Source organism: Aethalodelphis obliquidens, unplaced genomic scaffold (assembly GCF_003676395.1).
Source record: "Aethalodelphis obliquidens isolate GAN/ISIS:26980383/991018 unplaced genomic scaffold, ASM367639v1 scaffold4, whole genome shotgun sequence".
NCBI lineage: Eukaryota > Metazoa > Chordata > Mammalia > Artiodactyla > Delphinidae > Aethalodelphis > Aethalodelphis obliquidens.
The window spans coordinates 19,617,512-19,634,573 of record NW_020837948.1 but is presented as its reverse complement, the minus strand read 5'-3'; the positions used below and the strand labels follow the sequence as shown (position 1 = coordinate 19,634,573).

At 34.7% G+C, this 17,062-nt stretch overlaps 1 protein-coding gene across 4 annotated transcripts in view; it reads left to right on the top strand.

Annotated features, from left to right (window-relative positions):
* The window catches only part of DMXL1 (Dmx like 1), a 133,353-nt gene that overhangs the window by 44,894 nt on the left and 71,397 nt on the right, over positions 1–17,062 (top strand). For all 4 annotated transcript variants that reach the window (XM_027099571.1, XM_027099563.1, XM_027099578.1 and 1 more), the window contains exons 10-20: positions 3,070–3,282; positions 5,144–5,397; positions 5,505–6,189; positions 6,280–6,401; positions 9,103–9,192; positions 9,273–9,375; positions 9,516–9,635; positions 9,927–10,148; positions 12,296–13,981; positions 15,208–15,315; positions 16,445–16,614. In XM_027099571.1, coding sequence (XP_026955372.1) covers positions 3,070–3,282; positions 5,144–5,397; positions 5,505–6,189; positions 6,280–6,401; positions 9,103–9,192; positions 9,273–9,375; positions 9,516–9,635; positions 9,927–10,148; positions 12,296–13,981; positions 15,208–15,315; positions 16,445–16,614 — 3,773 coding nt within the window. The remainder of the gene's footprint in view (positions 1–3,069; positions 3,283–5,143; positions 5,398–5,504; positions 6,190–6,279; positions 6,402–9,102; positions 9,193–9,272; positions 9,376–9,515; positions 9,636–9,926; positions 10,149–12,295; positions 13,982–15,207; positions 15,316–16,444; positions 16,615–17,062) is intronic.

Sequence of the window (17,062 nt, the reverse complement as noted above, 5' to 3'; positions counted from 1 at the left end):
ACTTTCTTAGCTAACTTTTCATTTTAGCCAGCTCACTGATTATAGAAAAAGAAGTTTTTATTTACTTGTTTGCTTCTTAAGTCTGTGATTTGGTCTGTAATTTTAGATCTTAATAAGTCATTGAGATTCTGTATTTGATATCTGAGATTTGAGCTAATACATAACAAAGAGGTTAACACCTCAGAGTAGTATTTTATAATTATTGTATAGTTGTTCAAACGAAACCAGTGTGTTTCGTACTTGATCTTTGGAGCCATTTCAGAAATAGGGCAGAAGTATGTAGAAATTATAACTGGAAGAATTAAGAAACTTATCACTGTAGTCAAATAGGTACTATGAAACAGACTGAAAGATCTAGAATACCTGAGTTTATCTATGAATTTGAAGACTGAAGTGTTTATCATTTTAGTAAATATTTTCTGTGAGTTTAAAAACCAAGTGGTCACAGTTGGGGGCATTTAAAGTGGAACCTTAGAATATTACTGGGAAAAAAGTTAAAAATAATATTTGCACATGATAAATGCCATCTGTACAGGAAGTGTAAAGTAAAATCCTCCTTTTACCTCTATTCCACCCTAGTCTTCCTTCCCAGAAGATAACCACTGTTGATGAGTTTTTATGTATTTTGAGATATTCTTAAACATAAATTAAGCATAACCTATTTCCATATAACACACTGGATTGCATTCTTCAAGAAACATAGCAATAAATACAGTCCATTAGTTACTTGAATCAAAGTGAGAAGTACTTTGATAAGTTAAAAAGTGCTGAGATACCTGTGGTAGGAATAAAGAGTATTTGCTGATTTTTAAAATTTTATATGGTTAATTACAGTCCCAGCTCTAAAAGAATCCAAAATCCATGAGCCATGAAAATGTAAATGGGAGAATATTGAATTATTTTTATTAAAAAATTGTTTTATTACCTTATCAAAAAATGTACATTGTCAGCACTTATAGTATCCAGAGGCAACTCTAGGTCAGTGGAATAATTTTGAAAGTCTTTGCTGAGTAAAGGACAATATTTTGAGAATAAAGAAAGCTTAAATTCTCACTTTAATGGAAAAGGCTGAGGTATTATGAAAAAAATAAACCCTAAGTTCCTGTGTAACATCTCCCTGACTACCTTCCAATAAGGAAAACTCTAAAACCTTTCTTTAGATTGTGGGTCCCTAAGAAAAATTCATATATGTAGGGCAAATCAAAGCAAAATAATAATATTAGGAGCTATATTAGATCTTGTGAAAACTCCTTTCCCTAAATTAGGTCTGTTAGAATGACTTTCCTGCAAGGCCCAACTCAGATATGGCTTCACTTATTTGTCCATCAATGGAAAATGATACAGGAGAGGAGTTCATAATAGCGTGTTCTCTTAGTTCTAGTTCTTACACGCTTTCCATGAAGATTTCTCATAAAAAATGACTTTATCAGATTCTTTGGGTGAGGTCAGGAGGCAAAGGAAATGTGAGTCTTTTCAGCCAGAATGCTTCTGCTAAAAGTCAGCATAAGCCCCTAATTGTGTGTACTTTACAGCTAGGTCTGTGATCTACTTTAGGCATTGCTTATCTCTTCTGAGTTGATTGTAAGTTGAAAATCAGAAAATGCTACCCATTTAGTTTTCTTGGGGACACTCTTTCAAACCCTAACACTATTGTGTATCTACCTAGGAACAGTGGGATTGGCAGTTCAGCCCCTCAAGGGTTTTATTGGGTGTTTAGTCTGTGCCAGTATAGGAACTGGAGATAGTGGTAGGAACTGGAGGTACAGTAGTGATCAAAACAGTGTGGTCCTTGCTCTTAGGAAGCATATAACTAGGTAGGAGATAGGTAAATATTAATCAAATAATTATACTAATGAATATATAATAATAAACAGAGCGCTTGGATTAGATAATATCCATCAACTCTTAGAACCCAACGCCAATAAGAAGGGACAGAAAAAAGATTCTTTTTTTTAACATCTTTATTGGAGTATAATTGCTTTTCAATGGTATGTTAGTTTCTGCTTTATAACAAAGTGAATCAGCTATACATATACATATGTCCCTGTATCTCCTCTCTCTTGCGTCTCCCTCCCTCCCACCAGGAAAAAGATTCTTCTATCCTTTCTTTTACCATTCATGCCCTATAATACTGTTCCTATGGGTGTCCATCAATAGACGGTATTTGAACAAATACTTAAAATTGTTTATATTTCCTTTTAAAAAAAATCAGTAGATTTGCTCTGGAGCAAATTATTTACCTTCGCTGAATCCATTCCAGCCTATAATGTTCAGCAGACACCAGCATGATCTAGATTTGGATTTTATTTAATAATGATAGACAAATTTTTCTTTACCTCTATTAAGTTAGGATTGTCATTTTTCACAATTTACTCTGAATTTGTACTTCAGTATACTTAGCAATGATTTCAAAAGTAATACCAAGGAACAATTTTTTGTAGCTGAGTTGGCTTGTCTTGAATGCTTTTCTTGAATATAAGGGAACCTCAGTTTCATACTTTCTAACTTCAATCTTGATGCTAATAAATAAGCAGTATCTATCTTAGAATTAGATAGGTAGGTCATGAAAAAAGTTAATATGAGGATCTGTTAAGTAAAAGAAAGTTGTTGCTGTTGAGATAAACATATCACTGGTTCCTTTGACAACTTAATGATGGCATTTTTAATGGTAGATCAGGTTAAAATATATTTCTAACCAAAGTTTCTATACAAATTAAGAAGACTACCCTATTAACACGTCTGCAAATTATAGACATATTTCTTAATGAGAATATTTTTTAAAATTATAGAAAAAAATGTATATGTATGTATATATAAATAAGTTACGGTATATAATGTAGAATTTTATTTCCTTTACAGTAAGTGTTTTAAATTTACCATGTAAGTCTGTTTTCATGAATAATAATTGTGTGAACCATTATACTGTGAGTCTTATTTATAGGTTAAATAAAATGTATGGCAGAGGTTTAAAGATAAATGTAACAGTAAATAATAAAAATAAGAGACATGGATGTTTTATATGCTAGCATAATAGAAATTTTAATATTTTTTTGTTGTTGTTCTTTATAGACATTCCACTTCTTCCTTCTATTACGTCTCTGAGTCTAAGTGAAAATGAAGAGAAGAGTGGACCTTTTGTGGTACACTGGCTAAACAATAAAGAACTGCATTTTTCTTTGTCCATGGAAGTCTTTTTACAACAACTTAGAAAAAGTTTTGAGCAACCATCTTCTGAGATGAGTGTAGAAGACTCTAATCAGGCAGATGTAAAATCTGATGAAGGTAAAGCTTTAAGGATAAAAATTATAAAGTTTTATTTAAAATAGCAAAGATTTTTATATTATGGTAACACCAGCTACTGTTAGAAATAACCTTCAAATTGCAGTGGCTTAATACAGATTTGGACTAGCTCATTTAATAATCCAATGTAGATGTTCCTGTTCCAGGTGGCTTCTTTCCTGATGATGATGTAGGGACTTAGACTTCTCCATACTTATGCTTCTGTCAGCCACTAGGGTCTTGCTACTTAGAGGACTATCTGCAGACTAGCAGCATTGTCATTATTAGGAATGTACAATCTCAGGCTCCACCTGGAGCTACAAGAATCTGTAATTTAATGAAATTCCCAGATGAGTTATATGTATATTAAAGTTTGAGAAGCAGTACACTAGGGCCTTAAGGTTTGCATTCAGCCTCAGTCAAGTAGAGAGAGAAATCAAAAATGTTTTTGTTATTTGTTTTAATTACAAGAGTGCACGTTCCCCTTTAAAAAAAATTTAAATTAAACAATACAGGCGTGTATAAAGTTTCCATATTGTTAAGTTTGATAAGTGTCCTTCCAGATTTATTCTTTTCTATGCTCACACAAATATATGCATAAAGGTAGTTTTTTTAAGAGTTGTACTATGGGAGTTCATTTTTCAATGAAAATAGTGTGCTGCAGCTTGCTTTTTAAATTCAGTAACAGGCACTTTTCTTTCTTATTTTTAACAGCTCCTGAGTCAAGAGACTCAAGAGAAAACTTAAGCATTTTTTCTGATGATAGCCATTTAAATTGATTTAAATTGTTTTTCACTATATACTGATAATGGTAGAGTAACACATCTCTTCATCTTTGTGTGAATTTTTCTGTAAGGTAGATTCCTAGATGGGGAATTAGCATAGTGTATAAGCATTTTTAAATTTCAATAAGTTCTGTCAGATTACCCTCTAGTAATGTTTTACCAGTATATGTTCCCTCTAAGTATATGCAGATATCCTTTTTTCACATCCTTGCCAACACTGGATCTTTTTATTTTTTGGCTGTTGATATGGACAAAATGGTGTCTTGTTTTACTTTGAATTTTCTTGAGTTAAATTGAGCAGAATTATGTTAACCCTTCTGTGGTTTGCCTCTTCGTGCCTTTTGCCTAATTTTCTGTTGAGTTATTTTTCTTTTTCTTAATGATTTTATGTCTTGACTAATTTTTAAAATCTGGTAAACAAGCTAACATTTTTTGATAGTCTCTTAAGAAAGGCTTTGTATTCCTAACCAGGAATAGGGGCTTGGATGTAGAGGTCAGAATATACATATTTATTTGTATTAATAAGTTGGCATGTGTTGAAGGAAATCTGGAAATTAGGCACTATAAAATGTATTTCTTTAAAATAGTTTCTTTAAGGTGTCATATCAGTTATAAATGCTTACACCTAGAGGATGGCTAGTGTGGTTGACTTAGGTTTTATGAATCTGACATTATGAAGAAAGTACAAATTACATTCCAATACTATATTTTAAAAATTCAGCCTAATTTCAACTCCCTCATGTTAACATGAGCAAAACTAGGGTCCAGAGAAGTACTGTGTCTTACTTCTAAGTAGTTACTTGTGGTACATCTGGGTTTGGAAACCAGTTTACCTACTTTCCAGTCTAGTATTAGTCCTTCTACTAATAATCCACTGAATCAGCCTTATAGGCCTTCTGAGTACTGAGTTAACTCCGTGGCCTTATATTCCTGGAGCAAAGTTATTTTTTAAAGGGAACCCCATTTCTTGTTTATATGAAAACTTGTTTTTCATTTTGAATGCATTTGTAAAGATATTTCTTAATTTTTAGTAGTAGCTTGATTGTATTTACTTGGTTCATGAACCCTTTTGCTTATAGAGATCGATGACGGTATTGATGATCTGAAAATAAATCTTGAAAAGAAGGAATTGGGCAGTGATAAATTGGTACCAAATTCAAGTTCTGTACCATTACCATCAGCTGCCATTGATCATCAGATTGAAGTACTTCTGTCTGAATGGAGTAAAAATGCAGACATGCTATTCAGTATTCATCCCATGGATGGTTCTTTGCTGGTTTGGCATGTGGATTGGCTGGATGAATACCAGCCTGGTATGTTTCGTCAAGTACAGGTATTATTTTTATGATCTCTGGAGAGCTACTTGTTAAATGTGGGTACTGTTTTGTAAAACCTCTTTATATAATTTCATGAATTCTAATGCTACTTTCTTTCTTCTAGGTGTCCTTTGTTTCCAGAATTCCTGTAGCTTTCCCCACAGGTGATGCAAACTCTCTCTGTAAAAGCATAGTGATGTATGCCTGTACCAAGAATGTTGACTTGGCTATTCAGCAAGGGAAACAAAAAACTTCCAGCCTGACACGTTCCACATCAATGCTTATATCTTCTGGTCACAGTAAATCAACTAATAGTTTAAAATTAAGCATTTTTACCCCTAATGTTATGATGATTTCAAAGCATGCTGATGGCTCCCTGAATCAATGGCTTGTCAGTTTTGCCGAGGAATCTGCCTTTTCTACAGTTCTCAGTATTTCCCACAAATCCAGATATTGTGGTCATCGCTTTCATCTTAATGATTTAGCTTGTCACTCAGTATTACCATTATTGCTGACAACGTCACACCATAACGCATTAAGGACACCAGATGTTGATAACCAAAAGGAACCTTATGGTGCTGTGAATATTGAAGAATGTTCTTTGGCACAACAGAATAAAAGCACTATTGACATGGCCTTTCAGGATCCCAATGCAGTTTACAGTGAGCTTATTCTTTGGAGAGTTGATCCAGTTGGGCCATTGTCTTTTTCTGGAGGTGTTTCTGAGCTTGCCCGGATTAATTCTCTTCATGTTTCTGCATTTTCCAATGTGGCATGGCTGCCCACTCTTATACCCAGTTATTGTCTAGGTAAGAATTCTGATTTTTATTTAAGAACTTGAGATTTTCTGACATTATTGCTTAAGGGTTAAATTTCAAATGTTTTTAAAATACATCTAGGTGCATACTGCAACTCTCCTAGTGCATGCTTTGTAGCAAGTGATGGACAATATCTGAGATTATATGAAGCAGTTATTGATGCCAAGAAACTTCTATATGAGCTTTCCAATCCTGACATTTCTGTAAGTAAATGGCTTTTGAAGCTAAGAATATAATATGTTTTTAGATACTTTATACTTATTGGGCATGTTCTAGAATTGTGACATATAATTTGTAATAAAATGTATATTTTTTAGTAATTTTTTTCACATTTTACTCTTACAGTGATTCTAACCTCCTTTAAAAAGAAACCATATCTTTCATTCATTCCAAAAGTAGAGTCTAGTGTCCTACAATATGTGTTTCTGTTGTACTTTTTTTTTTTTTTTTGTGGTACGCGAACCTCTCACTGCTGTGGCCTCCCCTGCTGCGGAGCACAGGCTCCAGACATGCAGGACCAGCGGCCATGGCTCATGGGCCCAGCCGCTCCGCGGCATGCGGGATCCTCCCAGACCGGGGCATGAACCCGTGTCCCCTGCATCGGCAGGTGGACTCCCAACCACGTGCCATCAGGGAAGCAAGCCCACTGTTGTACTTCTTTGCTCAGAGATAAATGGGGACTACTGACAGTGTATGGAATTATGTTGGTTCATCTGCAGGTTTTTTTCTAGGCAAGGGAAGCTGAAATAACAGGAGTGGAATTTTAATCTTAACCAAGAGGAAAGAGCTTTCAGCTTGGTTGCACTACAGGCAGGAGTTTTTTCAACACCATTGCAAACAAAGCTTTTGTCTTATGACAGAGGGCACTTGTTCCTGTGCCCAACTAATAGCAACCCACCATCTGCATTGTCTCAGCACCTCCAAAAGCCAGTATTTCCATTCTTTTGGTTTTTGTGTTTTTAAATATGCCCTGAGGTAACTTTCAGCCATACTGAGCTTCCTGTTTAAGAGAGTCAAACTGTCCTCTCAACCATCAATTAATGTCTTTGTTAATGCTCTGGTTACAGGATTGCATAGGTGTCAGTGGTCTGCTCCCATCTTGATTTTTCCCTGTTATTTTTATTGCATGGTTTTACAGAATACAAAGTTTTTCAAAACATATATAGTGTTAAATTAGAAACATATATTTCTCGAGGGCCTTCTATTTTTCAGGAATTGTTTTAAGTGCTGGAAATTTAGATGTGAGCAAAACAGACAAAAATCTAAGCTTACATTCTAGTGAAAGAATATAGAAAAAAGGTAAAAATATATTAATAAATACTTTGGAGAGAAACAATGTTGCAGAAGTAGTATGGAGTGCCAAGTAAAGTGCTGGTCTGGGAAAACCTCACAGAAGTGGTGCCATTTGAGTAAAGACCTGAAGGAGATAAAAGAGCTACCTATATCGATATGTAGAGGGAAGAGTATTTCAGGAAGAGCCAGTGTAAAGATCCTGAGGCCAGAGCATGTTTGGTATGTAAGGAACATCAAGGAGGCCATTGTGGCTGGTGCAGAATAAGTGAGGTGGAGAGTAGTCAAAAAATAAAATCAGAATGTGAGCCTGGCCAGATTGTATTGAGAGTAACTTTGACTTTTACTCTGAATGACATAATAACTAGTGAAGAGAATGACAGTGATATGGTCTGACTTAGGCTTTAAAAGGATCACTCTGGTTGTTATATAGATTAGACATGGGAAGCAGAAGTGTTATCAGAGGGAACAATTCAGGAAGCTATTACAGTAGTCTAGGAAAGAATCAAAGGGGTTTAGAGTGGTAGGAAATGGTGGTGATAAAGATGCTAAGAATTGGTCAAATCTGGATGTGTTTTGAACATTGAATAGTAAGGATTGGACTGGATATGGGGTTTGTGTGACAAAAAGAAGATGACTCCCAAAGTTTGCCTTGAGATGAGAAGTATAAATAGCAGTTTTGGGGTTTTTTTTTTTTTTGGCCACACTGCCTGCCATGTGAGATCTTAGTTCCCTGACCAGGGATTGAAGCTGTGTTCCCTGCATTGGAAGTGTGGAGTCTTAACCAGTGGACTGCCAGGGAAGTCCCTAAACAGCAGATTTTGAGGAGCAGGGCGATTCAAGAGCCGGGCTTTAGACATGTTAATTTTGAAATGCCTGTTTGATATCCAAGAGATCTAGTAAGCTAGTCTCTGGAGTTTTGAGGGAGGCCTGGTCTGAAGATAGAAAATAAGTAGTTGTCAGAATATAAAGTTGTGGAGCTGAGTGAGATCACTGAGGGAGAGACTATAGCTGGAAAGTAGAAATGATAGGAGGATTGAACCCTGGGGCATTCCATTGCTAAAAGTGAGGTGAGCGTGGTGTATAATGGAAGCCAAAATGAAGAAAATTATTTCCAGGAGGAAGGAGTAATCAACAGAATCAAATGCTGCTGATGGATCCAGTATGATGAACATTGAATTTAACAACGTGTGCTTGACTAGAGCAGTCAGGAGATAAGTGTCTCAAGAAATCAGCATATGTAAATAGTATGTTAACTTGTTTCTTTAGCTTTCTTTGTCAAAATTAATGCTTAAAAAACCTTGATTCTTAGAACATTTCCATGAGATTGAAGTCAGTCTTTCACACTTATAAATATAAAACACTTTTTTTCCCCTTAACAATTACCAAGCATTGCTTTTGGTTTTCTCTGCACCAGCTGAGCTGTAACTTTCTTCATTCCTGTGTAATTGCTTTGTAAAATAGTAAAATGTTTATAATGAAAAGGACTTGTGAATTTATTTAGTCTCACCTGAACTTATTTATTATTTGTCTGTTATGCCTGAAATTTTATGTCATTTGTTACTATTTTTTTTAATTGTTTAATAAAGGAGATATCCATTTTTTCAAAAACAGAAATATGTTGGTGAAGTGTTTAACATCGTAAGTCAACAGTCAACAGCCAGGCCAGGATGCATTATTGCATTAGATCCCATTACCAAACTTGTAAGTATTATTTTTCTGGCCACTTAGCATTAGGTAAATAATATGTATGTCAACTTACATTGGTATTTATTTACATTCAGCAAGGCAGAAAAACCCAACTGCTTCATGTTTTTCAAGAAGACTTCATTTTGAATAACCTTGGGAAGAAAAGACTAGGAAAAGACAGAATATTATCTGATGCAGGTAAAGAAGAATTTTTCATGAAATAAGAAATAAAATGTAGAGTATGTTAGGCAAAGATAAATTGATATAATATTTACATAATATATAAAGTTATCTCAGCTTTCCATGTTAGTAGTGAAATACACCATTTATACCAACAGGCAGCTCACCTAATGAATTTTCGGAAAAATTCTACCTAATTGTGATAGAGTGCACCCAAGACAACCGTTCATTGTTACACATGTGGAATTTGCATTTGAAGTCCATTCCTGTCTCATTGGGTGAGTTTTTTTTTTTTTTTTAAACTTTAAGTAGGCTTAGGTTAACAAATTATATATGGTTAGATAGTTCAGTGGATATTTTTTAAAGCTGTTTTTATTGAGAGAGGATAATTATAGTTTATTCTGTTAATTAAGAAAAAAACAATTTTCTGATTTTCTTGCCGTAAAGAATCATATTAATATGTTAACTTTTTTGTCTTTTATAAGGTGGTTTTAGATTATAAAATGTAGCAATTGTAATGTTTATAGGGTTTCTCTCCCAGTTTTTGGTTCTTTTTTTATGTTTTATAGATGAAAAAGTAGATACAAAAATATCTGAAGCAGTTTGGCAGCCAGAAGAACATTATTCTTCTTCTCCAGAGAAGATCTTATCCCCTTTTTCACAGAAGTATCAGGCTTGCAGAGCAAATCTCCAGAGTACCAGCAAGTTGACTCTGTCTTCAGAAATGGTTTATAGCCAAGAGTTGCATTTGCCAGAAGGAGTTGAGATAATAAGTGTTAAGCCATCAGCAGGTTTGTAAATTTTGTAAAAGGAGACTAATCAAACTTCATAATGCATGAGTATTTACTGTGTATTTAAAAATAGGTGCAACTCCCAGTTTTAAAATCTACACAGAAACAGAAATAGAAAGAATATCTTTAAGTACCCTAAATTAAAAATTTAAATTTCTCATTACGTTTTCAGATGACTCTGGCATTTGTCAGCCAGTTGTGGTCTTAAATATTGATTTCCAAAACAAATTTTTATTATCCTTTTGTGAAGACAAAGCGAAAGTTTCCAGGGCAGAGATAATAATGGGGTGGCACCTTATTTGCCAGCTTTGATAATGCTGGTATTGGCTGCCTGGAGCTCTGTGCTGTGAAGGATTCTAAGTGTGTAGTTCCTGATATATATATTTGTCATCCTATCCTTAGGGCAGTGGTTCTCAAAATGTGGTCCCCAGACCAAAAGCATCAGCATTGTTTGGGAAGTTGTTAGAAATAATAATTCTTGGGTCACACCCTAGACTTACTAAATCACCAGCTGTGAGGTGGGACCCAGCAGTCTTGTTTTGACAAGCCTTCCAGGTGATTCCAGTGTACAAAAAAGATCAAAGTATCAAGGGTATCATGAAAACCAAGACAAAAATCCATCTTTTTATCACCTAGTTCTTTCATTTTCATAGTCACAGTGTGGGTTTTTGGTCTTCTTTACTTGTCTATCACTTTTGACTAATTACTTTGAATACTTTTCAGTTTGCCACATTATCAGGTACTTAATCTTTTCTAATTGGTGAAGTTAGCAGGAGTATTAACAGTGTCCTGATAACTTTTACATTCTGGGTTTTTTTTGTATATTTTAATAAAAGAGGCATCAATGCAAGGCAAGTTAAAGTTTGAAATAGAATGACTTTTGTATTGGCACAGTTTTAAGAGCTGTTATCCTTAGCCAGAGCAGTATAATCTTCACTACTGAATTCTATTAAAAAAACTATATGGCAGATCTAAGAGAAACTGAAGATGTTTCTAAAAATAATCCTTGGCGCAAGTTGAGTTTGAAAGAAAAGAGAAGTCCTAGGGCAAAGGAAAAAATTTGTTTTGTTTGGCAAAAACAGTAGCATGTGATAACAGCTTTTTTTCCTAGTCTTGAGAATTTTTTTTTTTAACCAAGACTTTTGGGAAGGGTAAGCTCTTTATTCTCTGTTCAGTTCAGAGAAACTAATAGACAGTGTTAATTGTGTCCTTATGCAGTACTGCTAAGTCCTTGAGGACTTAAAGAAAAACTTATGTTGAAATATGCTTTTAAAATATAATAAATGTTCTGTATAACATTTCTGTATTACGATTAGCAGTTTATGTTTAATAGTCTAGGATAGGGATTGGCAAACTATGGGTCACCTACCTTTTTGTAAGTAAGTTTGATTGGAACGTAGCCACACCTATTTGTTTACCTTTGTGTATGGCTGCTTTGTTCTACACTGGTGGAGTTGAGTAGCTGCAACCGGGACTCTGTGGCTAGCAAAGCCTAGTTGTTACTCTTTGGCCCTTTAAGAAAAAGTTTGTCAACCCCGATTTAGGAAATTAAGAGTGTGTAATTACATTAAGCCCAAGCAAACATATGTCCCACTTAGGAATCTTCTCAGCGTCATTTATATGAAATACACTTCAATCATGGAGGACTCTTTTAGTACTTAGGTAAGCATGAGCCGTTCACAAAATTGTATTAAAAAATATTATAGAGAAGTAGCCAGTGAATATTGACAAATTTTAAAAAATGTATTGATATCTTTAAAGTGAGATTTATAATAATATATAATGCTAACAAAGAGTTGTGAAAAGAATGCTGGATTGAAAACCAGGACTAGAATTTAGGTTTTCTAATTCTGCCTTAGTCTAGCTATTTGATTTAGGCATAAGATACTTACACATTTAGTCAAGAGTCCTTACTTATAAATTATTACGGAGTTCTCTTTCAGCTCTAGGTTTTGGTAATAATGTCCTTTTTATGTACCTTTTTGACGTCATTAAAAGCGTCTTACTGATCTTGCTGATCCTTAAGCTAAATATTGATTGTCATGTTGTTAACACTAGTTCATGCAAAAGACTAAAACCTTTAGTACAAGAAAACAGATTTATTTAACCAAATTTCACATTTTGTTACTGGATTATTTTTGTTTTAGGACATCTGAGTTCTTCTTCCATATATCCCATATGCAGTGCTCCTTATTTATTGGCAACTTCATGCTCAGATGAGAAAGTAAGATTCTGGAGATGTAGAGTAACAGCTGAAGAATCTGCCACTTCAAAGAATGGAGAAATGGATCTTATATACATTTGGGAAGAATGGCCGTTACTTATTGAAGATGGACTGCAGAGCAATAGTAGTATAACTGTACCTGGTAGGCCTATAGAAGTCAGCTGTGCACACACAAATCGTTTAGCAGTAGCATATAAGCAGCCTACGTCTAATAGTAGATGTTCTCAGGACTTTGTGATGCATGTAAGTATTTTTGAATGTGAGTCTACAGGAGGTTCATGCTGGGTCCTTGAACAGACAGTTCATTTAGGTGAGTTAAATACAGTGTTGGATTCTGGCATTAGTATTGATAGCAATTTAGTGGCCTATAATAAACAAGAGGTATATTTATCCAGTAAAGAGAGTGTCACATCAAACACAAAGCATTTAGTTCACTTAGATTGGATGTCTAGAGAAGATGGTTCTCATATTCTTACTGTAGGAATTGGATCAAAACTTTTTATGTATGGACCCCTGGCTGGCAAGGTACAAGAACAGACGGGTAAGGAAAGCCTGGCATTTCCTCTCTGGGAAGGTACTAAAGTTGTGCCTCTTTCTAAATTTGTACTGTTACGAAGTGTGGACTTGGTTTCTTCTGTAGAAGGCTCTCCACCTTTTCCTGTTTCTTTATCATGGGTCCGGGATGGCATCCTGGTGGTAGGAATGGATTGTGAAATGCATGTATATTCCCAATGGCAGCCATCTTCTAAACAAGAACCGGTTACAACAGATTCATACAATGGGAGCACTCCATCTATAATAAGTTTAATAAAACAGAGTAACTCATCAAGTTCTGGATTACATCCTCCAAAGAAAACCCTGACTCGATCCATGACCAGTCTTGCACAGAAAATTTGTGGAAAGAAAACTGCGCTTGATCCTTCTGTGGGTATGGAAGATTCAGGTCTTTTTGAAGCAGCTCATGTTCTTTCCCCAACTTTACCTCAGTACCATCCTTTGCAGCTTTTGGAACTCATGGATCTTGGCAAAGTTCGGAGAGCAAAGGCCATCTTGTCACATCTTGTCAAGTGCATTGCTGGGGAAGTTGTGGCTCTGAATGAAGCTGAATCTAATCATGAACGCCGCTTTAGGTCTCTCACCATCAGTGCTAGTGGAAGCACTACTCGAGACCCCCAGGCATTCAACAAGAGTGAAAATACAGATTACACAGAAATCGATTCTGTCCCTCCACTTCCTTTATATGCCTTACTTGCAGCAGATGATGATAGCTATTACTCATCCTTGGAGAAATCTAGTAATCAGAGTACCTTAAATAACTCAAACCAGTTGTCAAAAGAAAGTTATGATGAGCTTTTTCAGATGTCAGCTTTAATGACTGATAGTCATGTGTTAAAGACAGAAGAAGAAAATACAAAGCCCAGGGTTATTGACCTTTCACAATACAGTCCAACTTACTTTGGTCCTGAGCACGCTCAGGTTCTTTCTGGCCACTTACTTCATTCTAGTTTACCAGGACTCAGCCGGATGGAGCAGATGTCTTTGATGGCTTTAGCAGATACAATTGCAACTACCAGCACTGATATTGGAGAAAGCAGAGACAGAAGCCAAGGTAAAATTAAATTGGGTATAGGATTAGAGGAAAAATTGATGGTAATATTTTTACTTATTTTTTTCACAGAAAATAATCTTAAATAATTTCTGTAAAAATGACAGCCATGAAGGTTTTTAAAATCATCATTGTTGCCTTCACAGTATTTTTAACTTGAATATATATTATTTATCCCATAAATCATAGTACTCTGAGAAAGTACACAAAGATTCATTATGCCAAGTCATTTTTACCTGTCTACTTAATAATGTTAAGAATCCAACTAATTGCTTTTGAGTTTAGCAAAAGTTAACATTCTTAATAAATAATTACTTTAGAAACCCCAAAATAAAAGGTGCTTTCTCCTTTATTTGTTTTTCACATTGTAATAATTCACTGTTAATTTGGGTTTTTTAATATTGAGGTTTTAAAAAAATTAACATTAAGGTATACTCCTTCCTAGAATAGCAGCAAGCAAGCCTAATAAAATTAGGTCTTTTCCTCACCCAAAGAGCATTTTTTGTTTTTAACCTCCTGAGTTATGAATAAATTTGTAGAATTCCCATCAGATTTCAAATAAGATCTGATTAACAGTCTAGCCTTGTGCACCAGATATGTCAGTAGGATGCGCCCCTTAAAAGGAAAATGTGGGGTAAATTTAAGAAAAAAGAATAACAATAATAAAAATAAAAACTTTAAGAAAAAATAAGTTGGTCATGAATTGCGACATGAAATATTATTAGTAGATATTATGTTTTGATGTGACTGTATTACAAGTGTTTTATGTTTTTATTCATTTAAAGTAAAAATCAGGCCCCCTTACCATATAGCCATTTCTTCCAGTGTTAGCAGTTATTGGAATGGGTATGTGACTTGAATCAGTATGGATAATATTACAGGGAAGGTTAAACTATTTTAAAATTGAGTCACATTTAAATTAAAATATTCATGTCAGAGGAGATTATTATTAAAAATATGTCAGAGATCCTGAGTCAATTCATTCTCTTCTTTATTATTTTTTCAATTATTTAACGATACAACTTTTTTCTGTAATGTATAATTATATAGGAAAAAGAAATACTAGATAATATTTAGACTGAAAACTTTTGTCAGTTTCACACAATGTTTTGTCCCTGTATTTGGTGCTGTGACATACCCTGCTTGCCAGAATTATTAGCATTTACTTGTGTTTTGCTAATGAAATGGGTTTTTACAAGTAAAAATACCTTTTTTTTTCTTTTTTATAGGTGGAGAAACTCTTGATGAATGTGGCTTAAAATTTCTTTTGGCTGTTCGACTTCATACTTTTCTTACAACTTCTCTTCCAGCTTATCGAGCTCAACTCCTTCACCAAGGTGATTTTGGCAATAATATAGTAAAAGGATGTAAGACGAGTAGAAGAGAGGCTTAAGAACATTTAAGTTTGTTTTTGCCCAGATATGATAATGCCAACAAATTTGACACATTCTGAATTGCCTTAATTTATGTTAAAAATGTTTGCTTTCATCTCATCCTCTTTGCATAAAAATACTGGAGAGGGCTCCCCTGGTGGCGCAGTGGTTGAGAGTCCGCCTGCTGATGCAGGGGACACGGGTTCGTGCCCTGGTCCGGGAAGATCCCACATGCTGCGGAGTGGCTGGGCCCGTGAGCCATGGCCGCTGAGCCTGCGCATCCAGAGCCTGTGCTCCGCAGCGGGAGAGGCCACAGCAGTGAGAGGACTGCGTACCACAAAAAAAAAAAAAAAAAAAGCTGAACGATAAACCCCACATGTGTGGACCAGTAGGTTGAGAGACTTGCTAATGTAAATGATGCTTTATAAATATAAAAGTATCTTATTAATATAGTGATTATGGGGTAATAAAAGTTATTATGTGCTAGGTACTATCCCAGATGCTTTAACTATATTATTTCTTTTAATCCTCACAACAATGTAATGAGGTAGGTGCCATGATTATTCACATTTTGTAAATAAGAAAATTGAGGAATCAAGAGGTTAAGTAGCTTGACCAAAGTTATATAGTTAGTTAGGGTGGAGCTAGAATTTAATTTATGCATTCTGATTCCAGAGTTTTTGCAGTCTTAAGTTCTGTTCACCAGCTGTACTGTCTCCTTGGTGCTTTTTTGATTCCATGGAATTAAATCCACACAACAAATGTTGACCAAAGGATGTCAGACATACTAGAGAATAGAAAGACTCAGCACAGTGGCATTTGCCCATAAGCGTTTTTCCTTATCTTTTTAAAAAACTATATTTTAATTATAGAAAATACATGCTCATTGTAGAAAATATTGATGTGATGATTGAGTTACTTGGAGAAGCAAGAAAAAAGACCCATATTCCCTCCAACCCCAAACAGTTATAACTCTGGGAGTCTTATATAAACTTTTAGGCATTTTTATTGCAACTATGGAACACACATTTCTGATCATCATTATATAATCATATTTATTTTCTTATAAACATTATTTTTGATGTTTCTTCAGGCCTGTCTAGTAGTCATTTTGCCTGGGCCTTTCATTCAGTAGCAGAAGAAGAACTGCTGAACATGTTGCCAGCAATGCAGAAAGATGATCCCACATGGTCTGAACTTAGAGCTATGGGTGTGGGGTGGTGGGTCCGGAATACCCGCATCTTACGCAAATGCATAGAAAAGGTGAGTGTTTTATTTGGGTGTAAAAATGAGTTAATATATATTGCATGTTTATTTACATGATATTCCATATTTCCTCTCCTGTTACTCTTTTTTTTTAGCAGTAAAATGCTTTTAAATAGTCTTTATATTTCAAAATAGCATAATTTTTAACAATTTATATTCTAATTCTTAAATTGCTAGTTGATATATTAGCATTTTTTATTGATATACACAAAATAATATATATACACATTTAGGAAAATAAAACAGTACAGAAGAACTTGCAATGACAAGTGTAGTCCTGTTTCCATCTCTGTAATCTTGGAGCCCACCACCATGATTACTTTTGTAATTATAAAATAAATTAATAAATTAATAAATTTACATATACATGCGTGTGTTCATACACATATTTTTTAGTTTATTGAACATTTAAGTAGAGAATGTATGACAGTCTCGTATATGAAGG